This window comes from Perna viridis, chromosome 2 (assembly GCF_037379345.1).
Source record: "Perna viridis isolate PV_CMFRI_1.1 ecotype Kerala chromosome 2, ASM3737934v1, whole genome shotgun sequence".
In the NCBI taxonomy this organism is placed as follows: domain Eukaryota; kingdom Metazoa; phylum Mollusca; class Bivalvia; order Mytilida; family Mytilidae; genus Perna; species Perna viridis.
Window position 1 is genome coordinate 8,088,769 of NC_142446.1, and position 24,701 is coordinate 8,113,469.

Here is a 24,701-nt window from a genome sequence, read left to right on the forward strand (position 1 = left end):
GTTTGTACATCCTTCTTTGCATCCGTCCGCCCTTCGTTACATAGAGGGGTATATTTCTTTAATCCGGTCTTCCTCGTACAGCAAATGGAATTTTTTAAACAATTACAGATTATTGACCAACAATTTTAAATGCGTACCTTCTATTTTAGATTTTGATCTGAATGTTAATTGTTTTGGATGGAGGGTTTATTTAGTAAAACATGGAGTTTGCCATGATGAATATAGAATACCCATCTCTTATCAATAAAAATGTATATAAAACAAAACATCTGCATTTCTTAAAATAGAAAAAAAATACTTTCACATCATGGTATATTCCATATATTTATGACAATATTTCTCGCTAAAATATAGTTCAATGAAAAAGTAAAAAGTAAATGGGGCCAATATCCTTCACTGAAAATGAATTTCGGGCAAAGATTTTAACCGAATAGTTATTGCTGAATTAATAAAAAAGATTGAAACTGTTTTAGATAATCATTTTTTTTTATTTCATCGCTTTGGCAATGCGCTACGGTCAACGTTTTTACACACCTAGAAATCTAGAATGGAACATTGAATTCATGAATAAAATTTACTTGTATATAAAAAATATTTCTTTTACCTTTGTTGAAGTTTAAGAATTTGTCTTTTGACTGATAATGATTAAATGTACTTGTATGCCTAGATTTCGATTTAGCACTTAACGCCGTGAAAAACAGTAACCTCAGATAAGCCAAACATAAGCATTCGTTTACCCCTGTTTCTGAATAATGCCGATAGACATTACACATGTTCCCCTTGTTTCAATTGATTTCAGTTTATAATAATAACAGAAAAATTGTATTTTACTTTGACTGTATGGAGGTATTGACACTTCCATTCTGTACCTATGTACTTGACATCAGAGATACAACCAACTACATGCAAGTAATATATTTGCAAGTAACAAGACTTTGCGGTTATTTCCTACTTTCTTGTTTTTTCTTTGATTGAGTAATCAAGGGAACCAAGGTTATAGTGGTAATCAAAAGAATGTAATCCAGGGACAAAGACCAGACATGGAAGAGTAATCAAGGGAACTAAGGTTATAGCGGTAATCAAAAGAATGTAATGCAGGAACAAAGACCAGACATGGAAGAGTAATCAAGGGAACCAAGGTTATAGCGCTAATCAAAGAGTAATCAAGGGAACCAAGGTTATAGCGGTAATCAAAAGAATGTAATCCAGGGACAAAGACCAGACATTGAAGAGTAATCAAGGGAACCAAGGTTATAGCGGTAATCAAAGAATGTAATCCAGGGACAAAGACCAGACATGGAAGAGTAATCAAGGGAACTAAGGTTATAGCGATAATCAAAAGAATGTAATCCAGGGACAAAGACCAGACATGGAAGAATAATCAAGGGAACCAAGGTTATAGCGGTAATCAAAGAGTAATCAAGGGAACCACGGTTATAGCGGTAATCAAAAGAATGTAATCCAGGGACAAAGACCAGACATAGAAGAGTAATCAAGGGAACCAAGATTATAGCGGTAATCTAAAGAATGTAATCCAGGGACAAAGACCAGACAAGGAAAACAGACATACACAACAAAGAACATAAAGTAACAAAAATCATACATACAAAGTAACAAAACCAAATGAGAAAATAGCTTTCTCTCACATTTATAGTTAAGGAAAATATTTGTTTTTGTTTTAGCTCCATTTTTTTTTTACATATCATTGGTAGAGATTCATCATACTTTGTAAAAAACGTTTCCAAATCAAATCATCTTCTGAATATGTCAAAATGTTTACAACATATTTGCCCACTGTGATGGACGCATTTTTAATCAGATGGTCGGCATTTCAGTTGGAACAAATTGTGCTCTGGTTCTCTCATGCTCATTTCTTTACTCTTGTCACTGTATAGCTGATCTCATTCAAAATAAGGAACATCGTGTAACCATTTCCTTTTATTTCAGTGTACGCTATAAATATAACGCTTTGCATTATGAAGTCAGCGTCATATCCTGACCTACAATTAGAGATCAATGGAAAAGGAAAATTCATGACCAAACTATGACAAACGCGATTACTTGTTATTTCGTATTGCCAACTATCTTTTCATCTGTGGCAACATCCCTATAGCACCTGTATATGGAATGGTCTTACCACAACTCACATGTTATGCCAGAACTTGCCGTAACGACGCGAACGTATTATACCGTGCTCAATGTTTTACAATTAGGCTTCTGGAATAGGATTATATTGCTTAAAGTCATTACTACAGACGATTTATAGACGTTTTATGAACTCATGAATCGTTATTGTGTATCCATCTGCACATTGAGTACCGATTAGTACACTGTGTCAAAGTTTTCTTTTCCTCTTTCATCTGCCTTGGACGTTTCATTTTATGAGCATCTCAGTGGGTGTTTCTAGAAAGGCAGAAGACGCTTAAACAGTTTTTAGTGGAGTCCGGTTTGCTCTTTTTTTACCTATTATCTTATTTTATGTTCTTTGTAGTGTGCGTCTGTTTCCCTGTCTATTCTCTGTCCTAGGAATATTTTCTTTTCATTTCCGTTGAATCTTGGTTCCTTTGATTACCCTTTATAGAATCGAATGAAACATAAAAAAAATCAAAACTGTATATTTGAAAATTACCTTGTCACATACCTTTCAACCATCGCTCCATGCTTACGCATTCCTTATTTAAGTAGAGTTATGCTTTTCACGTTAATATATATCAACCTATAAAGATATGAATATGAAAAGTTCCTCAAAGGTTAGAGTTGTTCTTACCAATAAATGCACTGGCCTTGATCCCGTGAGGTTGTTGTCCCTTTGATATTCACGCTATATTTTTTATTGGTTCAGTTTTTGCCAAACCGGACTTCACAAAAAGAAAATAGGAGCATGGGCCAGAAGAAATGATTAGTTAAGCGCCTTGTCCTTGCTAGAACACCCGCCATTTTTACCATAACTGAACTATTTGAACTTATGCGGAATACACGAAAATCCGTGTTACTCGATATAAAAATACCAATCATATATATAATGCATTTTTCGGTATGTTGTCCACGTGTTTCAAGGAGTAACCTCTCATCACTGCTTTATAATCAATTACATAGGAAGATCTAAATATCAAATTAGATATACAAAAAGTACTCAAAATCCAAAATTTTGAAATAGACAGCCAAATCTAACACCAAAATGTTCTATAATGTGCGATACAATAAACAAGGCCTCAGTGTTTAAGGGATTTTGAATTTTGCAATACTACAAATTTAAAAAAAAAGATATGATGTAATTCGAGGTGTGACTACTGGGCTTATGAATGCCCCTGCGATCCCCTGGTGCACTCTTTTGGATAAATTGAGAGATGAAAAGTCACACACAGAAGCTGATTAAGTTATTCCTTATCCCAACAGTTGAGACATCTTTTCATTATCATTAACTATAGTTGTGTTCGTTTAAAAGGCAACATTTTGTAATACAGTTGTATTGAAAGATATATCAAATATTTGTAGGTATAAAAGGCTGCATGGTACACCCAAATTATATTACAAGTTATATTAAGTGCCTTTATGTGTAAAAAAGATGTTTTAAGTGAGAATGATATAGCAGTATGTGACAATCAGGCTTTCAGTTGTAAATTGTATTTTTCCTTTCCTGAGAAAATTTTATAATTCATCTCCATTTGTATCTCATTCTTTTCTTTTGAAATAGTTTTATAAAACAATACATATAAACTAATCTGAAATTTGAAATTAAGCAACAACATGTACCTTTCAGTTAATTCCCAGTGGTCAATTTGGTCACAATGGTCTCCTTGTTCGGAATCTTGTGGTTATGGTTCAAAAGAACGTACTAGACAATGCTCTGGTCGGTATTGTCCAGGTGAAAGTAATGAAAGGAGAACCTGCTTTGAAAGAATTTGTCCAACCGGTAAGTATTGTCTGTCTTAGGGCACTGCTTATGTTCCTCTCACCTTACTAAAACTATTTTATTTACTACAGGTAAATTTCATCCTTGCTTCAACCTGACCGCTTTGATTACATGTCTCCCTCTATTGTATTTTATTATTGTCTACATGTATTGCTCATAATTACCTTGTATTTAGGGTTTATTTTTGAACTTGTATGCCAATCTTCAGAATCGTTTTATGTCTTCATATTGACGTCCGTGTTATTTTTAACTTCGACATGAAGGACAACGTAATGCTAACATCAAAGAGTTGTCTTTGTCATTATGTTTTATTTTGCTTTATCAATAACGTAATCATTGTATCTACTGCCATTTCCATCAAGTTCATAATTCAATATGTAAAACAGCTAATATTGTGCCCTTTCCTGTATCATTTTGCACCTCTGGTGCCCATTATGTGAAGACACCAACACGGGTATCTATTCCGGCTTTCTTGTGTTTTTTAAGCAACCTATTTAGTTCGAGCTCTTACAGAAAAAAAATGTAAAAAGCAGTTAATTTTATGTATTCTTACATTTTTTTTTTTTTACAAATTCATGATCATTTAGCATCTTGAACAAATACGTAAGGTTTTAACAAATGGCTTTGTTGGTAGGACGATGAAACTATATTTAGTAAAACTGTCCGTTTTTGTGATTTTCTGGGTCTTAGAAGGTTTGGTTTTCATTGTAATAAAGAATCAGTGCATGAAATGTATTTCTACTGCATCTTCAGTTGTTCATCATCACCAGGGACAAAGACGAGACATGAACTTATCTGTATTTATTTGTCTAAGATTCGCAAAACATATCAACATTAAAAAAAATCGTATACAATTGAAACATATTTTCTTTTTGTTTTACCGCATGGGTTGAGTGAAACATTTGCATTTCTCACATTTGAATCACGAATTTCCATATATCTTATCTTAACAATTTCAGAAAATACAAGTATCAGTATGGATTTTCTTCTCTTGCCTTAGTCATTGTACATTGTTTCAATGATTTAGTTCTTCCTAGTGGTCAACATGGTCAGAGTGGATACAGTGTCCTACTTCTTGTCGTCATCAAGACGAGATTAAATTAAGATCTAGAAATTGTTCACAAATAGGAGGATGCCGAGGTGGTAGAGACTGGTCTAACTCGTCCTAGTTAGGGATGTTCTATTTTGACGAGCATTTATATTTGTTGTTAACAGTAGTTTTCCTCATCTTACTTCTCCGTTATTCATTATTGAAACGTAAAAATTAAGACTAAGTTTGAACTTGCGTTTAAATATTTGCTTTCACATTTAATGCATTTTTTCTACTAAAGCAGAATATTTAATTTGTAAGATAATTCAACAGAGAGCAAAAACGCGATTGATAGGTTAGTATTTTCTACCATGTTTGAAAATCGCCATACAGTAATGATCCCAGATTTATTATGAAGCGTTGGGTGCACTAGATTTTATGATTGAGCCTAAATAATAAGACACGTATTTAGAATATTGACTTTCTTAGAAAACTGTAAGCTCTACCAGTAGACGTGGTAAGCATCAAAATACATTATATGAAAATCAGCTACGTGCATTAAGTCGTACCCCAGCTAAGAATCATGCAAAATATTATTCATGGTTGGAAAGCCTACATATTCTAATTTTTTATATTTTGATTAAAACGTTATACTAAACAAAAATTAACATGTTGTTTGTCAGATAACCCCTGTTCATAAGAGATGTAAACAATATAAAATGTACTTTAATATTCAAAATAAAAGGAGATAACTCTGTAAATGACACTCAAATACAGTAAAAACCATTGGATTTTCAATGTGTATTATCTCCTAAGGGCATGCAGATTGGAATAAATGATTATACTTTTCATCATATACATCTGTAAAGCAACTTGATAACAAACATAAAAATGTCTAGCTTCACATATTACAGAATTGCATGAAGCTTAGCTGGAGTACTACTTAAAATTTAAAAAAAAACCGCAAATATGAAAAATAAAAACGGAATGCTTTCTTTCAACTGTATCTTGGATAGCTTAGATTTAGAAACATTTGTCTGATAAAAAAATCGCAATAAATTAGATGCACCTTTTACAAAAGCAGCTGATTTTGCACAAACACCGCCACATTTTTTGATCACATTATCCTCTTCCATTATTTTACTAATTTTAAGTATATATTTTAAAAAAAGCAGATTTTCTTCTAGAGCACCTGATTTCACCCCGGTTTTCAGTAGGATTCGACGTGTTCGTATTTATGTGTTAACTTTTTTTTTTATTTTGCGCTGTTCGTTGTTTTTTTTCATGCATCATGAGTTATATTTTTGTTGTTGTTAAAATTGATTTGACCAATGTGTTCCGCCTTGTTCCAATCATTGCTACTTCTACTTTTTCTACATGTATCTCTTACCAAGGCGTAACTTTACACTACTTTACACTACTACTACGCTTTGCCCATGGAGCAACTGGGATGTGTGCTCCAGGTGGTTGAATGGGGTACCCCTGGTGTGTTACATGCTGGGGTTTTCAGGCTATAATACGGAAAACCCGACCGCAAACCATAGTGGTGCACCGTGTTGGGAAAGACGCCACGTTCCTCGCACGTTAAAGAACCCTGCTGTGGTATTCTCCCGGAGTAGGAACCATAGGGCTCCGCCACAGGAGGCTAAATTGCCCGACCCTACCCACCTCTCCCTATTTGCAGTGGCAATCAAAATTTGTCGATCCAATTGTCCTTGTGTCCCATCCCTTTTTCATTTCATCATCATTTCATGTTCATTTTATCATCAATTTCATGTTCATCGTCTGAATAAAGCTGAAATATTGCTGCTCGGACGTTAAACCCCAACAACAAACAAACAAACTTAATGGTAATGGCCCCATTCCTCGCTATAGTTACATAAAAAAAAATCGAAGTGTTCAATGTACTTCACTTAGCAAGAATTTGTGCAGAATAGTTTTGGCTGAAAAAGGGTTTCCAAAAATATTCAATTTTAATAAAAGTTCAAACCTTTGATTTTCAATAGATTAAATTTAAATTACTAAAATTTTACCAAATTCATAATTTATACAAAGACTGAGATTCGATCAGAAATAACATGAGGTGAAGGTTTTGAAAGTTGCCAAAAACTCGTTATGTGGAGCTGAATTGTCCAAAAAGCCAAAGTGAATTGTGTGTTTTAATTTTACCGATTCTTACCCTTTTTTTTACCAGGCAGTCCATACTTGTGAAAAGAGACATTGCATTATCGCGTTATATGGAACAAACATACACATATAGGTACGACTTACATTACTACCATGGATATAATGGAAACTGGGATTATTTTATTCTATAGTTAACTTTATACTTCAGATTGTACAGATACAAGAAGAGATTGTCCTGGTTTAGTTAGTCTGTATGGATGCACATATGGTCTGTGGAACTATAACAACTGTCAAAAGTCCTGCAACCGATGTTAATGTACAAGATGTCTGTATGATAATAAAAAATAGAAGCTTGTAGTTAGTTGGTTTGGAAAACAACTTTTATCAACCAGTTGAGAAAGGTCTGAAAAATTCCCAACGATGTTGGAACTGTCAAATTTGCGAAGCAAATTTTTGGTCTTTCCCTCCGCGGGACTCTATACGTTTACATATCTTCCCTGTATCCATTTGATCCGATGGAGCAGTGTAGCGAATAGAGTCGCCACATTCTGAGACGTTTGTATAATATTGATTTGTTGTGAGATGCATCATTAATTTGATCCTCTATCCTACATAATAACATCTAAATGAACTGTCCCGTACTACCATACATCGTGTACTAAGTTATAGCCTAGATTAATCCTACGAGGAGGAATGACCCGGCCAGCGAAAGCTATATTTTATAGCCTAGCTGGCCGAGTGGTCTAGGGCGCTGGACTTTGTGCAAGTGGTGTTGCCATAGATGTCACAGCGGTACCGCGGAGGGAACGACCAAATTGTCAAATTGTCAACAATTGGATCAAACTGATACAGGGAAAATAACGTAAACTTATAGAAGGGTCTGAAAAATTCCCAACGATGTTAGAACTATCAAATTTGCGAAGCAAATATTTGGTCGTTCCCTCCGCGGGACTCGAACCCGTACCGCTGTGACATCCATGGCAACACCGCCTGCACTAAGTCCAGCGCCCTAGACCAGGCGGTGTTGCCATGGATGTCACAGCGGTACGTGTTCGGGTATATTTGTCTCAGCAGGCAGTTGTAGTTTTCACCGGTCCATTATGATAGCTTTTGTAGCTTTTTGGTCCATTGTAGCTTTCGGACCAGTCCATGGTGACATTCCAAAAATAGTTCATGTTTTATCATCATAGGTAAATAAAAACAGATGCAAGTGTAAGGATGTCAATTTCAAGTTATTGTTTCCTGTTAAAATGATAGAGAAGTATAAGTTATATTTATTAAAAATCTTCATGTACAAGGAGTGAGTGGAACGAACACGAGTATTCTTAATGAATAAGTAAGCTATATTACAAATTATAAGCTCCCGGGTAACAGTCATAGACGGTTACGGGAACTTATAACTTCTGTACGATTTTGCTTATCTATGTTAAGTGAAAATAAATTAATCCTTGAATCAAACTATATTTCTTCCAAGTTATTTTGGAAATCATGCAGTGGTTAGTGTGTAAAAGTCTACTTTTGTCTTGGCATCAAGGTCAAATGTACACATTGACCGATGGCATGTTTGAACGACATTCGGGTTAAATTGTTTCGAAGTGCACACCTAGCTTGCATCGTTTCATTGGTAGAGCTATATTAGTCTCAACTTTATTGTGAAACTATGCGGATGGATTTTCTTTTTATGGTCATTTGCATATTTCATTCATTGGCGGATAGATTTTTCTTCATTTGAATAGTGCTGCTTCGGTTATTTGGACGAATGATTTTATCCAATCAAGAGTGGTCAACACAACGCAAAATCGTACATCTCGAGAAGCTAGAAACCAAAAATTAGTTTGCCATTTTAATTTTGTACTGAGCATTTTGGAAATGTTTTATAATTATCAAACTATATTTATCCCAATTGTTAAAAATATCATTTTGTATGGTCGCAATACCAAGGGTATACGTAAATTCATGCAATACGAAGATGTCCGCTATTATTTGTGAAAATACTACAATATTCTCTGAACATAAAAGGAATTGGTCAGACACGGTCTGGCTTCTCATTTTATATAATTGTATCTATAGAAAATTAAATCCCTGGATTAAATTCCGGCTTGAAGAAACACTTTCGTCCCTTTCTGGCAACATAAATCTGGTAACTGGAGGCAAAAAACTATTGACAGCATAAGAATCAATAAAGCTATGACATGCATATTTACGGAATATGACCGATATCGTACCATAACAAAAAAAAATGTAGGAATGCACATATTTCAGGAACATGACATGCGGTTTCAGTGGTTCTATACGGAATATGGCTTAAACTCTTGTCGGCTCACAACCGTGTATAAAACCAACACTCAACTTGCATTAATAACCTAAAATGAAGAAAAAATAACAAGACCATCACCATCACCAAAAAAGGTTCCTGACCTTGGACTGGTGTATATAAAACGTGTTTCACGCGCTTTTGAGAATTCATATATATACTTTAATTTGCATTTTATATTTTTTTTAAATACAAATTACAATAGAAACATTCTGTTAAGTACCAAGTTAATCAATAATAAATGGGAAAGTGAAAATAATACCGATCTAAGATAGAAATAAGGGGAAATCCACAGACAAAACAACTCCGAGAATACCAACACAGACAACAGACGAAGAACAAATTCGCACAACGCACTTTCAATCTTTCACACACACACACACACACACACAAATCAACCAGTACAAAAACAGGTAAAGACCGAGAATTTAGTTAGTACGGGTGATCACACTTCGGACAGAAACGTTTTCGGCAACAAAAGGTAAATCCTTTGATATCTTTTGAGTACTTCTTGTATACAATAAGTTTGCTTATTTGTAAATAAGAGACTTAAGATACGCACAAAAAATATCAAAATTAATCGGTTATCAACATGAATGTATATCAATTTTGGCTGATTGAAATATAAAAGGATGAAAAATGAAGACGTGTTTTTAATGTACATTGTAATTGTCCATGGAACTTTTTTTACTCGGAAAGTTTGAATCGCATATAGTAATACAATTTCTCAATATGACCAAAAAAACCCCAAATAAACAAACAAACAAACAAAAACAAAAATAAAAACAAAAACAAAAAAAACACAAAAAACAAAACACAAAAACAGCATAAATATCGATCGAATTTTATGCTTAGCCATATAACCTTAAATGACTAAAGAGAAGTCTATCAAATATATGGAATTCATACATGATATTAATTTAAAGCTTAAAGCGAAAAGGGACCGCATAAATGGTATATTTACCAAATAAAAATAAACCAATAAATTCAAACAAAATGAAGAAAAAAAAAACAAAAAAAAAAACTGTTGATTACATCATAGTGCAGCACGATATTAAGATAAGAAAGAAAACTTTCCGTCGTTTAATAAATCCAACAATTCCACCATTGGTTTCGGAGAACTTTAAACAAGAATGTTGAATAGACTAAAGGTTGACAACAAGTACATCGAACTCTAAATCAGACATCGGGGAGTCAGATAAATAGTACATGAAATATCAATAATAAATCGTGAACATAAATCAACCTGACTTTGTACAGGCATTTCAAAATTAAATGGTTGGTTTAACCAGATTTTGAAGCTAGCCAAAGCTCCCGCTTCAATATTTTCAAGACATTCGGTGTAATTTTGTCCAAAATAGGTAAAACAGTAGTCAAGTCAAAATCAAACTTCTTTGATAGATAATTTGATCTGAAAATCTTCGGAAGATTTGAAAGCTCGTCATCAACTCTTTAGTGCCCATCATTGCAGTAAGTAAAACAAACGGTATAGACTCAATGAAAGAGAAGAAAATCCAAAAACATAAATAATGGGTGGCTGACATTTTCATCATGGTGTGGTTGTTGTCTCTTTGACATATACATCATTGCTATTCTCGTTATAAATAAAAATGATCATGGCAGATATTTCTTATTTCGGCAAGTAATTTTGAATAGAATATGAGACTTTGGGGTCTATTTTTTTTTTAAAGATTTCCAAGCTTAGTTTACAGTTATGTGTATCTTTTTGAGAAACTTTTCCATACTTTCTAAACTTTCTAAATCTGTACTGTATAAAACCTTCCTGTTACGTCTTAAACTCTGTGTAACAAGTATCAATTTTTCTAGGTATATATAACAAGTTGATGATTAAAGGGAAAAAGATCAACATGAATCATGTTGGTTTATCCAGAAAATAAATGTACAAAACAACCAGGAAACAGTTAAGTACGGTATACAACATCGGGAGAGAAAACACATTAGCTTGGTAAGTTAATACTTTCCTTTATAAATCGCTAAATACTTAATGAATTTACAATTAGTGTTACTATATACCGTTAAGGTTGAAAACTTTATTTAAATATACTCCTTTTATTGAAGAGATGTTTTACGTTGTAAGTCTCTTATCATTACCAAATTTCATTGCTCATAAACAGGGTTTACATCGGCAAACATTTGAAACCATGTGACATGGCACAACTTGAAGCGATTGTCGCCCGAAAACGCTCCGATCTCCAAAACGAGGTCTTCTCTTTAGAACAAAATGGACCTTGTGATCCATAGTTACAGCTATTTAGATTCAGTGTATCATCTGTGAAATACACAATCATGTTACAATACATTAGATGTTGGTAATTTTAACAATTAATGCATCTTTATACCTTCACTTCACGACGTTTTTATCAAAGATGGAAAAGAAACATACACGCCCTGCAATGCTTAACTTAACAAGAGGCCCTCGAAAGAGCCTGAATCGCTCACCTGTCAAACCCTTTTAACTAAAAAATAACAAAAAAAGCATTTTGACCCCTATGTTCTATCTTAAGTAACGACCGCCAAGTTTTTCGACAAACGAAAAATTTTAAACAATCAGTTTGTGCAGGGTACCCTAAAGAACACTTATGCCAGCTTTCATTCAACTTTGTCGCATGGTTTCAGAAGAGAATGTTTTCAACCTAGTGGTATTGTTGTCTCTTTGACATAATTCTTTATTCTCGTTATATTTCAAAGTCGGACACGTGAAAAACAACAAAAAATCTGTTTCAGGGGTCATTACTCCTACGTCGTGCAACAAATCATTTTGAAAATTTTATCATAGGTCCGTCTTCTGATGCTGAATATTAATACCCTATGTCAGAATTTTGCTAAAGCAACGGTTTTTGAGTTATTGACAAAAATTAAAAAAAAAAAAGTATTTTGGCCCCTATGTTCTATTTTTAGTGACAACAGCCATGTTTTTTATTGTTTCTAAAACTTTAAACAATCATGCAGTTTGTGCAGGATACCCTAAGGAAAAAACTTGATAAGTTTCATTCCAATTAATCAAGTAGTTTCAGAGGAGAAAATGTTTGAAAAAAGCTAACGACAACAGACGACGACAGATGACGCAAAGTGATAACAACAGCTCACACGGCCTTTAGGCCTGGTGGGCTAAAAAGTGGTTGATCTGTCCAAATCAAATGAATATTGCGGCGGACGAGTGTTAAACTTATGAGTGCAATAAGTCCCTAATCTTCTAGCGACTTAAACAACTAGAGGCTCTAAAGACCCTGAATCGCTCACCTGGTTCGATAAGCAACATTCTATTTTTGAAAAAGCTGCCATATTATTTCTTGGATAAAAATTCCTCACGTTCAAACCTAAGGAACAATCATATCAATGTCCAGAAGTGTCAAAGAATAAGATTTTTGAAGGAAACTATATAAAAATAGCGAAAAAAACGTAAAAAAGGGTAATAACTCCAACATGGCTGAACAGATTTTACCACAGATAGATCTCATCATGCTGGACACTTTTACCTAGGTCAAAATTTTGCTTAACGTAAAGGTTTTGAAGATAGATGCGAACAACTTCTGTCTGACACCTATACACTATTTTTAGTAACAGCAGCCATATTTTTCGACGGATCATAAATCCCCACATCAGTTCGATGAAAAATACCCTAAGAAACATTCGTAATAAGTTTTGTTATAATTAGTCCAGTAGTTTCAGCAGTGAAGAATTTGGAAGGAAATAACATTAAAAAAAAGCAATAAAGAAGTCGAAAAAAGGCAATAACTCTTACATGGCTTAACACATTAACACGAAAATTTGACCACAGATAGATCTCATCATGCTGAACACTTTTAACCTCATGTCAGAATTTGGCTAAACCTAACCTGTCTGACCCCAATGTTCTATTTTTAGTAACGGCGGTCATGTTTTTCGACGAATCCCCACATCAGTTGTATGCAGAATACCCCAAGGGACATTTATACCAAGGTTGTTATAATTGATCAAGTAGGGTCAGAGAAGATGATTTCTGAAAAATTGTGAACGACGACGATGGACGTCAAGTGATGGCAAGAGCTCACATGGCCTTATTATTCTCATTAGCTCATCGCTTAGGTGAGCTAATGATTTGTAAACAGGATGTTAGAGAGATAACAACCCTTATTAGTAATGGCCTTGTTTAAATTTGTTCGTTCATCGATAACAACACGATTCAAGAATATTTTTCAATTTTATTATAAATACAATGATTATTGTTATTTCAGGAGATGCAATTCAATAAAGATATATTTCTTTTGTAAGTACACTTAACATATTATGATCTTGTCATTGATAATTCTTTGTTGCAGACTTTTGAATACCTAGAATACATTTAATACAATCTTCTTCTATTCGTATTTTCTCTTATATTTTTGACTAATCACATTTCTCTCCGAGTTGTATTATCTCTTATTGCTATTCACTTTGCATCAAATGAACATGCATTAGTGTTCGTACCCCTTCTCTCTGTCTACATTCTTTGGTATATCACTGTCGGTTGCATATCTTTTTCCTCTTAATCATTGTTGTTCATATTCTTTTGTTATTGAGTTATGTTATTTTCTTTTTTTATTCTCTTTTCTTATTTTCAACGATTTAATTTTTCATGTAATCGAATCAATAATTATAGGAAATTACATAGCATTATCAATATCGGCCCCCGTATCATCCCGAGATCCCCATATCAGACAGAGCTTTAAGCCCGAGGTCTGACAAGGGTCGAGGAATGATACCAAGGCCAATATGGATATACCTTATCACACATAAGAAAAAAAGATATAATGAATTTAATTTTTGTTCCAATGTTGAAATTGTTTATTTCTAGTAAATCGCTTTTATATCAGCCATGGTTGATCTTGCAAGCTCTTGTGGTTTTCCTTCTTGTTTTAGGGTTTTTCGTGTCATAGATAAATGTATAGGTGTCATCTTAAATGATTTCTCTGAAGGGCTGGACATCCTGAGCCTTGATCGGAACTGCTCGGTCATTTCCTCTTCACTAAATTTGTAACCAGAAAGGCCGAGTAGTTCCGATTGCATCCGACTTAGCCATATTTTGCATGCGAGGGCTCGATACTAGTGTCCTATGGATTTTTTTTAAAGTAAATCTATATCAGACACTCATAAAATTCATTTCAGACTGGAGGGCATGATATAGCATACACAAATATAGTCCTTCCGGTCACGTCATTACGGGAGATTTAAACGAATCTCTCCGTAAGGTCCTTTGCAAAGGTCCCAAGAACCGTGAATCAAGCTCCATAAATTGGAATTATAACTTTAAAATTCTTACGGATCCCATTGAGGACTATGCAAGAAAATGAATAAACGAGAACAAGAAGACATTGATTCACTGTCAGAGCGAGTAAAAGTTGTGGGGTCTTAATTTTGAAACGTATGAAAGTTTTACGTAGGTCAAAAACCCCGATATAGCAAAAATATTCTCGACTATACATGACAAATATGTTGACGTACCAGCAGACAAGGCCCAAAACAACTTCGTTTTTGTCTGCAAAACGCATTATATTCAATGTTTATTATCAAAGGCAGACGAAGAAAATAGCAGCAGTAATAAGACCTATACTGCTACCACACTCTCCAAAGAAGAGAAAGTGAAACACCTTAAATATGTACTATCCTCTTTAGGTATCTTCACCAAAGACGATGATTGTGCTCTACCGTCTATGTAATGGATTCCTAAAATCCACAATAATACTAAGAAACAATGTTACTAAAAAAAGATGGTACACATAGCTACAGATACGTAGTACTTGGAAGAGATTCCTGATAATTTGTAAAAAAAAAAGATTTCAAATAATTTTCCAAATACACCGAAGATGTTTTAATCTGGAACTTTTGAACGACAACATATATGTCCAGTATGGTGAACGCGTTTTTCAACAGACGGTCGGCATTCCAATGGGAACAAATTATGTTTCTCTTGTCGCTGACCTATTCCTTAATAGCTGATATATAATCCAAAGAAGGAACATCGTTTAGCTAGATCATTTGATCTCAGTGTCCGATATATAGATGACGAATTATCGTAAAAAAATCCTAGTTTTTTTTGGATTTTATACATCGCATGTACCCAAAGTACTTGAAGAATACTACAGACACTGTGAAGTCAGCCTCTTACTTTGACCTTAACTTAGAATCGACGGTAAAGGAAAACTATTGAACAAACTATACGAAAAACGCAATATCTTTTCATTCCGTATTGTCAACTTTCCTTTCATCTTCAGCATTTACCAGTGCAGTTTTCATATCAAAATTCACAAAGCTTGGCAGAGCCTGGTTAAGGAACTTGAAATCTTACCCTCGGGTGTCTGAGATTTATCTTTGAGCGGCTTTTTTAGATTCTTAAGTACAGCTCTGCCTAAAAACACTAGACAGAGGTATATAATGGGTGATTCATTGCATTTCTTAATCCCAAATATTTTTTATTGCAATGATCTTGGTTATGTTCTACAAGAGACAAAGTTCATAAAAACTTCCCGCCAAAATGTTTACGCTATAACCAGTCAAAAAATATTTCACGATAAGTAGCAGATCCAAGGACATGAACATAGGAAGAATTGTTTTTAGAACATAACAAATGTATTTATACAGTTTCAATCATTATATTATGATATGATAAATCACCTCCTGCCTGGTTTTTAGCCAGAACCATACTTATGTGAAAGTGTTTGTATGATTAAGGCACAATGGGAAAAATCAGAAACATGCATGTCAAAACCCCACCGATCTGACAATAAAATATCACAAATAGGTGCTTTCACTATTTAAAAAGACCATTTATTTGATCTCTGCATCATTGGATTTGCTCAGAAATTTTCATTAGAATCATAGAAAAATAAGGTCTCACTAACCAGGCTTCCAAAATCATTATGCTAATGGTTGATGATTATAGAAATTCTTCACAAAATTTACTTGAATAAATAATACTGAAAATCCACATTTTACCTGTTCTGCTAACTGACAGCATGGAGGCAAATTACGCACACATGTAAACAATATTCATACACTTTTGTAGTTAATTACATATATGATTTTAAAGTACACATTCTCGGCTTTATTTTGACTACTTTTAATCATAATACACACAACTAATGCACTTACAATGCATATGTCTAGGTTCAGTGTGTTTTCGGTACTACATAGGGGGTGGCCATTTGACCCGGAAGTGGTTAGTGAGACCTAAGGTTTTCACAGAGTTATCTGCCCTTGAAATGTTCATTTTCAGTACATTTCAATGAACTTATAACCCACATTTGTGACGTCACAATAACACATTTTACAACGTCCTGTAAATATGGTTTGTAAGTCTCGTTCTAGTTTCAGTTTCCCTTCCGGAATTTCAGATGTAGAATTACGTATTGAAATCCGAAGACCGATCTGCATTTTATTGTATACTTTCGGGAAATCGAAATGCAAAATCTTTAATTTTATGGTTTTTTAACATTTTTATCATGAAGAACTAGATATTTGTCATTTTTTTTTATCAGTATTCTTACACAAAAAGATATTTTGCTTTTAATGTTGAACTCAGATTTATGTTAATGACGATTCTCCATGCATTTGAATGGTAGACGAGGACCCATTCACATGAAACCATAAATTGGCGGACGAATCACAAAAGTTCATTTAAAAGTGAGAAAAAAGAATCAAAGACCGCCAGAAAATGCAAGACTAGGAAACCCTCGGGTAAAATTTTAATGCTCTCTAACGAGACTCTGTCGAATTTGATATCTTACTCTTGGGTGTCTGAGATTTCTCTGCATTGCATTCTCAACGGTGTTAGAATCTAATTATTCTTTACAAAGGAACTTAACGGTATGTACATAATACTTTTGTTTTACAGATTAGTGTTATGTCTTCACGTGGTGAGTTTGTTAATCATGCTTATATGGACACACACAAATCAAAATTATAATTTGTTATTTTTTTAATCATCATCATCTATTCGCCTATATAAAATCTTTATTTCATTAAATAACCCCATGATGTTTTATGGATTTTTTATATTCAAAACTACAAAGAAAGTTTAGGGAAAGTTCTCTGTGTAGTTCTTTTAATCTTATAATGATCTTGATGTAAGGCATTGAAAAAAATCAGCTTTTCCGAGCAAAGCAAAACAAAACAAAAACAAAAAAGTCAAACTAATATGCTGCACGAAGGGAAAAAAGAATATGCTAGATGTAGTTAGGAGTTGGATAGAGTCAAATGCTGGATATCAGCTAAATGAAATCTACTAAGGAATTATGAAAAACAAATCTTAAAGTCCCTTGTCCCAGATATAATAACTATAATCGCAGAAAGTAAAAAAAACCAAGTATCCTTATTGCAAATGTACAACTTGGATTAGCAAAAACGTCGAAAAACGTTGATAATGTTATGTCGCTAATTTTTTTACAAATCATTTTCTAGAAAAAAAATCTTACAGTTTCACATATTCGTTTTACATCATTTTTTTAATTTGGCCCACTTGTGATCCGAGTTCTGAGGAAAATGGTTTACGTCCTTTACTTTGTAATAGATACCGAATTTGTCGATAGAAATTGTGTTTTGTTTCGTCCATTCTTAATATTTGGTATGTTTTACAGAGATATTGTGAAACAGTAATAATTGGGGGTAAGTGAAACGCTTAAGCAATAAAAAATCATGTTAAAATGGTAATGAATTACAAGGAACAAGTCATCATGGCTAAAACATGTGTATGTTTGTCATGCAGCAATAAACGCAATGATAGACTATTAACCATATATAATTATATATGCTGTATTTTTGTAAATTTGTTTGGTATTCTATATTCTACAGTGTTTGATTATAACAGTCTCAATATACAGTTTTGCATAAATATATTCAAATTTCTTACACATTTAAATGAATACTGGTTGTTAAATATTGTATTTTTTTTTAAATTCTAAGAAAAAAAAGAAAACACAAACAAAACCAAAACCAAGTTAAAAAAAAATAAGTAAAAAAATGTTATAGAAAAACCTGCTTATATTCTATTGCATTGGCTGTAGAATGGACACAGTGGACATCGTGGACGTCGTGTTCTGTAATATGTGGACAAGGAACCCAGGATCGAATAAGACAATGTTATTTTGGCAGTTCATGTTTTGGTCCTGCCTTTCAGAGAAGGACATGTATTAGTAAACCGTGCTCAAGACGTGAGTTATTAAAACTTTGTAGCTTTGAAAAAAATTGTCTCATTTGCTAAGAAGTTCATGTTGTTATTGATTTTTAATATAACCCATATTGATTGGTCTCTAAAATATACTAAATGTATAAACAGTAGTTTTATGGCAATTTGTTTAATTTCCAGTAAAGGCGAGATAATTATTTGTATAGCCAACCCACAAGTCATGTTTACTTTGTTTTGCTACCAACTTGATAGTTATACTGCGACTTTTCTGTTTAGCTACATAGAGTGTCAGAGTAAACTGTATATCCTGCTTCCTGGTTTAAATTTAAAATTTGCTCTCAGCAAGAAAATGCCGAGATGATGGCGGTTGATTTTGCAATTGGTCCTTTATGATGTACATGTATTAAGAATATCAATTTTGAAGAGCACCTAATCTCTGTGTTGTAGGTCGGTAGATCAATACCTTTTTGCTTCTTCATAATTATGTTTACGTTTTATTTGTATGTAATCCTTGTTACCTTTTAAACGTGGTTATTGTTCACGTTTTCATTATTTTTATTTAAAATATTACTTTCTAAGAAAAACACTAGTTTTAACAGTACATTAATAAGCATTTTAAAAGAAACAATCATAATGCAGCTACAAGTATTAAAAAGCAAACAACACTTAAAAGAATATGAAGCTAAAAAAATGGAATGCTCTCGAAAAATCACAAACAAATATCGGTAATAATGGTAGTACCCGTAAGATACATATTTTACAAGAACATGGGATATTTCACACTAACAACGCCGCGTGTTTATCACATTGAGCATTTGATTTCATTTCGAGGTCTTGTCAGGTTCAAGCTGTTTTTTTCTTTGTGTACTGTTTGTATGTTTTTTTTCCTTGTACGTTGTGTTTTATTTGTTTCTTTTTATTTGCTATTTTGTCAAAGGTTTTCCCCTTGTTCAAATCATTGATTATTAGATTATTTAATTTTTTCAGCGAGAGGGAGTTTCTCATGCTTATCTCGTCATGCGGCTTCGCCGAGCCGAGTTGAATATCAGAAACTCCCGAGAGTTGAAAAATATTAAATAACCTGTTTATCGCTGTTTTGCTGAAGTGTAAGGTATCAGTTTTCTTGTATTTTCAGTTTTCCTAACCTAAATATGTTAGTTTTATAAGCGCTGCAAAGTTTCTTTTCATATCTTACGATCAACCGCCTAATTAATAATAGTACATAATGTATATAATGTCTCAATTCTAGTACCACAATGGTCGGCATGGTCAGAGTGGACAGAGTGTCCTGCTTTCTGTGAACATCCAGACAGGATTAAGTTAAGATCTAGAACTTGTTCTGAACCAGGAAGATGCCGAGGTGATGGCCTACAGACTAGATTATGCCCTTATTGTCCCATACGTTCAACTCGTCCTTGTAAGTACTTTGAATGTTCTGCTTTGACGAATGGATTTTGACATTTCTCATTACTGACTCATCAGTTGACTTCTGAACAATGTTCGACTAACTATGATTGCAGCAGTGGACGTGAGTTCTGAAAAAAAAATGACAAACTATGATTGCATTGACAACCATAGTTTGACAAACATTATTCAGAACTTACGTTCCTTGCTTCCATAGTTTGACAGCTTAGCAGGGGACGTAAGTCCTGAATAATGTTTGTAAAATTATGGTTGTCAGTGGACGTAAAGTCTGAACAATGTTCGACTAACTATGATTGTCAGAGAACGTAATTTCTGAACAATGTTTCACTTCCAATGATTTGTAGCAACTGACGTAAGTTCTTAAGAATGTGTGACAAGCTATGATTGCCAGCGGACGTAAGTTCTGAACAATGTTCGACTAACTGATTGTCAGTGAATGTAAGGTTTGAACAATTTTCTACTAACTATGATTGTAGCATTGGGCTACCCTCCTCCCTGATCACATTATTTCACCCATGGTTTTCGTATGTTCGTGCTGTTGGTTCTTCTGTGTATACTTTTTTGGTAGTTTTGTCTTTTACGGAGTGTTAAATTTTTTGTCGTTCCTAGTATGTTCTTGTCAGAGTATTTTCCCTGGTTCCAACTTTCTGTATTACTACTTCTTCTGTATGTATCTCATATATTATTGTACCGTAAAATTTTAACCACATGTATCTTTCAATGAACCGTAACTCAATAAAGTTTTGAACATATACCACTGTACCTCTCGATCAACTCTATCTGTTTTATTTGGATATTGACAACATGGTGTTCTATTTTGTGAACTTTATTGGTTAAAGGAGAAGACCATGTTATTGTGCAAGTCATAAATAATCTAATATGTTAAATGTTCGTGAAAATTACATTGAAACAAAGTAATTTCCTTTTCTTAACTAATTAATCATGATTTTTAATTAGGGAATTTGAATTTCCCGCGACTATGGGCACCACCATGATCGGTTGAGTTGTGACGTCACGAAGTCGGTAGTAAATAGGTAATTGAATATGATCTCCGAAAAAAATCGCAAATTTAGGACTTTCCCCCTATAATTTCAACCCAAAATAACCAAAAAAAAAAAGAGAGAGATTGAGGCACAACATGTAAGGAAATGTTAGACAACTGTGACGAACAACGGAATTTGCAGCCAGAAGACTATAGTTTGTTTGAGGAAAATCTAATGGCTCCTTCCGAAGAATGTTTGAGTAGCCGGTTAGAATATTTCTCTTTTATTATTCTGGCAATCGTAAGCTTGACAAGACAACATGTTTTGGTGATTAGATAAACAGGATCGTAGAAATATTTGCGGAATATTCTTTGTTTACATTATTATTTGCAGTACTTGTATCAGTACCAAACCGACTTAGTGACGTCACGAGCCAATCGGAAGTTATCGGTAAAAATAATTAAAGTCTGCTTATGATCTTCCTTCACATAGGTGAGTTCTGCAAGATGGCTATCCACATATAATTCAAAGCATTTTATAAAAGCGCATTTTTCATTAAAAGTTATTTATTTTTGTTTACGTGGGTATGATTTATCATAAAAGCCTAACTTAATGCAAAGGTGGTCTTTCCATTTAACTATCTTTAGCTATACCACAATGGTCGGCATGGTCAGCGTGGACAGAGTGCCCTACTTCCTGTGAACATCGAGACAGGATTAAGTTAAGATCTAGAATTTGTTCTCAACAAGGAAGATGCCGAGGTGATGACCTACAAACTACACCATGTCCTCCTTGTCTCATTCGTCCAGGTAAATATCCTTTTTACTCTGGTGATTCACTAAGCCTGGTCTTCCATTTTTGCATATTTCTGATACAACTATCAGAAAACATGTCATTCTAGAAGTTTTTTCTTATTTGACGGTGATGGAAGTCATTAAAAGATTAAAACTCCAAGTATTAATAGTGGTAGTACTAAACAGAAACTACTAAATAAGTCAATTTTTACTGAAACATGACTCTAGGAGTTTTGACATTGAAAATTATGTCAATTTAAGCGCTTTTTCGGTTGGGAAGGGGGTATGTATTTTTCATTTTTTTTTCTAGAACCTAAGTGTTACTGCAAGTTTTGTGATACCATTTGAAATCTGAGCTATTTGGCTGTCTGGTGGTATCTACCTCGTTTTGTAGAAAGGAGAAGTTAGAAGAATTAAAAAAAAACCCCAAAAAATAGCACCAACGAGGTGTAAAAAGTGACCAAATAATACAAAAATGCTTCAGTAATTTTTTTTAGCGAAAAAGATTCGTAAATGGGATGTATAAGGGTACCTGAAAATCATATTTTGGTTGATGAGGGGGAGGGTGCACGGGGTTATCTCAGCCCTCGTACTACAATATATTCCTTCAAAAAAGCATTTGATCTTAGATTTTAGTTTATGATTTCGTAAATTATTTTGATATGACGCTTGTTCTATTGAAAAAAGGATAAAGACCACACATATAAAACAGTTCCATTGAGATTTTATTTCAGCTAATTTCACCCTATGTGGTGGGGGAGGCGTAAGCCCATCATTAATGCCAGACGTTGTTTTATTTTCTAAGTCGATATAACGAGTTTAAAATAAAACAACACCTGGCACTATTGGTTTTCCGAATGATCTCGGTACTCTTTTTGTTGAATCCGTACCTGCCATTTTACAGCGTCACACACAACACCATTCATCACACTAATGAACGAACAAAATTCAGCCAAATCAAGTTGGTGTAACACTCAATACTGAATTATTAGAACCTTTATTATGATATATCAGACTAAACAATACAGACGGAATTCGGTGCGTGGTAAAAAATATAAATACGGAATATTGTGAAATAAGATTGTAAGTGGTTATCTACGGAGGAACTGTATGTTGTACATATGAATCTAATATCTTTCAGGGTCAAAACATTTATAAAATTATCAAAATGACTCATGTTGTTCATATTTTAGGAACTTGTCCCTCTCCGTCAGATCTGGTCTGGAGTTGTTCTGAACAATGTTCGACAGACTATCATTGTAACAGTGGACGTAAGTGCTGCTTCAATGGATGTGGTCATTCGTGTGAAACACCTAGTAAGTTTACATTCCAAATAATGTGAAATAAAAAAAATGGAATTGGAATATATCGTTACTGAAAGGTTAAAATAAAATTATTTCATTAATAATCATGTAGCAAAATATACCTCGACAATATTTAAAGCAAATACAATTCAAATTAATCTTTCACTCCTCACTTTTTAAGTCGCTAATATTGTTAGCGACTTCTTGCACTCGTAATTTCAGTACTTTATATACTATATAATCGCATATGATTTGCATAAATATATTTATACTCCATGTAATGCTCCAGATCTTTGCCGTGTTTATCGCCATAGCGTCCTAGTTCTAGATTCATACGAGATAAAAATATACCCCTTAAATACCTGCTTGTATGAGAACAGGAAGTTTACATGAAATGATCAGTTAGCATTGAACATTACCCAGTTTCCGGTTCAGGCACAGGGGTTTGTTACAAGACTATATAGGTCATATACATATATGAATATTCATTGCCAGTTCCTAATCTGGTTCCCTGGTCAATACCATAAGCGACCCAAAGATCGCTGCAACCTACCTCTTTTAAAAAAGTATCACACACATGTCTATGTTTTTTGCTTGTATGAGAACGGAAGTTTACATTTAAAGATGAAATGATCGTTTAAAATTGAATTTATGTAATATTACCCAGTTTCCGATTCAAACACAGGGCACGTAACAATTTACTATTTATAGGTCATATATATATATATATATATATGTTATCAGGACCCCGATATCTATACATGTATATAGCCATTGTCAGTTGTTCAATAATTGAAAACTTTCAGGTCATCACGGTTACGAACGAGTAGAGTACGCAATCATATCAAGAGAACCAAGATTTTAGCGGAAGTAACCCGATTTTAGAGCATATCGCATTCGGGCCATTTTTTCGAATGTTGAAAGTAAGCCAAAATCAGTGACAAAGAATATTTGACGATTAGCGACTTTGAAGACTTCAGTCTTTGAATATTTCTAGATTTGTGCGGTAATCGAATTTTATATCGCTAATATTCTGTGCGCTGTCGCTTTGTTTTTATTCGTATTTATACAGGTAATACATGTTTGTTCAATTTGATTGCTTCTTTATTCTACAGAATGTTCTGACCCACTGACTTGTTTGGTTCCTGCGTGATGATACCATGTTGAAAACTATCGTTGGGCGTCCAGAGTGAATTGTAATAAAAATCTGGAATTTGTTTTTGGCTGAAATACTTTATTTGCACATACAGAAGTATTTGCATTTAGTTCTTGGTTGCAATGTTCGTTAAGTACTCCATAGTTGATATTTACACAGATCTCATGGATTTTCAGGGGTATTTCAACCGATATACACTCCCATGATAATCCCCAAACGATCGAAATGATGTTTTTTTTTAATTTAGGAAAAATAAGCTCTAAAAGATACAAAAGTATACTGACTAGATAACTATGATACAGGGGGAAAAGTCATAATCAATCAATCAATCAATCAATCAATCGGTGTATGTGTCAACTTTAATTTTTTTCATTGTGAATTTGCAAAAACCCAAATAACCAATATAACGTCGACCTGAGAGTTGTTACCAAGCCGGCACAGAACAACTTATCAAGCTAGCTATAAAGTTTCAAACCAAATTTTAAATTATTCCCA

The 24,701-nt window shown here is 33.8% G+C and overlaps 1 protein-coding gene across 1 annotated transcript in view; it reads left to right on the top strand.

Annotated features, from left to right (window-relative positions):
• The window catches only part of LOC148623519 (furin-like), a 61,939-nt gene extending 37,672 nt beyond the window's left edge, over window positions 1–24,267 (top strand). Inside the window, exons 20-29 of the mRNA XM_088564858.1 lie at window positions 3,761–3,913; window positions 11,235–11,350; window positions 13,620–13,651; window positions 17,255–17,276; window positions 17,997–18,024; window positions 18,423–18,569; window positions 19,794–19,961; window positions 21,600–21,761; window positions 22,940–23,062; window positions 24,166–24,267. Of these exons, the coding sequence (XP_088420984.1) occupies window positions 3,761–3,913; window positions 11,235–11,350; window positions 13,620–13,651; window positions 17,255–17,276; window positions 17,997–18,024; window positions 18,423–18,569; window positions 19,794–19,961; window positions 21,600–21,761; window positions 22,940–23,062; window positions 24,166–24,203 (989 nt within the window). The 3' untranslated portion in view covers window positions 24,204–24,267. The remainder of the gene's footprint in view (window positions 1–3,760; window positions 3,914–11,234; window positions 11,351–13,619; window positions 13,652–17,254; window positions 17,277–17,996; window positions 18,025–18,422; window positions 18,570–19,793; window positions 19,962–21,599; window positions 21,762–22,939; window positions 23,063–24,165) is intronic.
• Window positions 24,268–24,701: the final 434 nt, after the last annotated feature.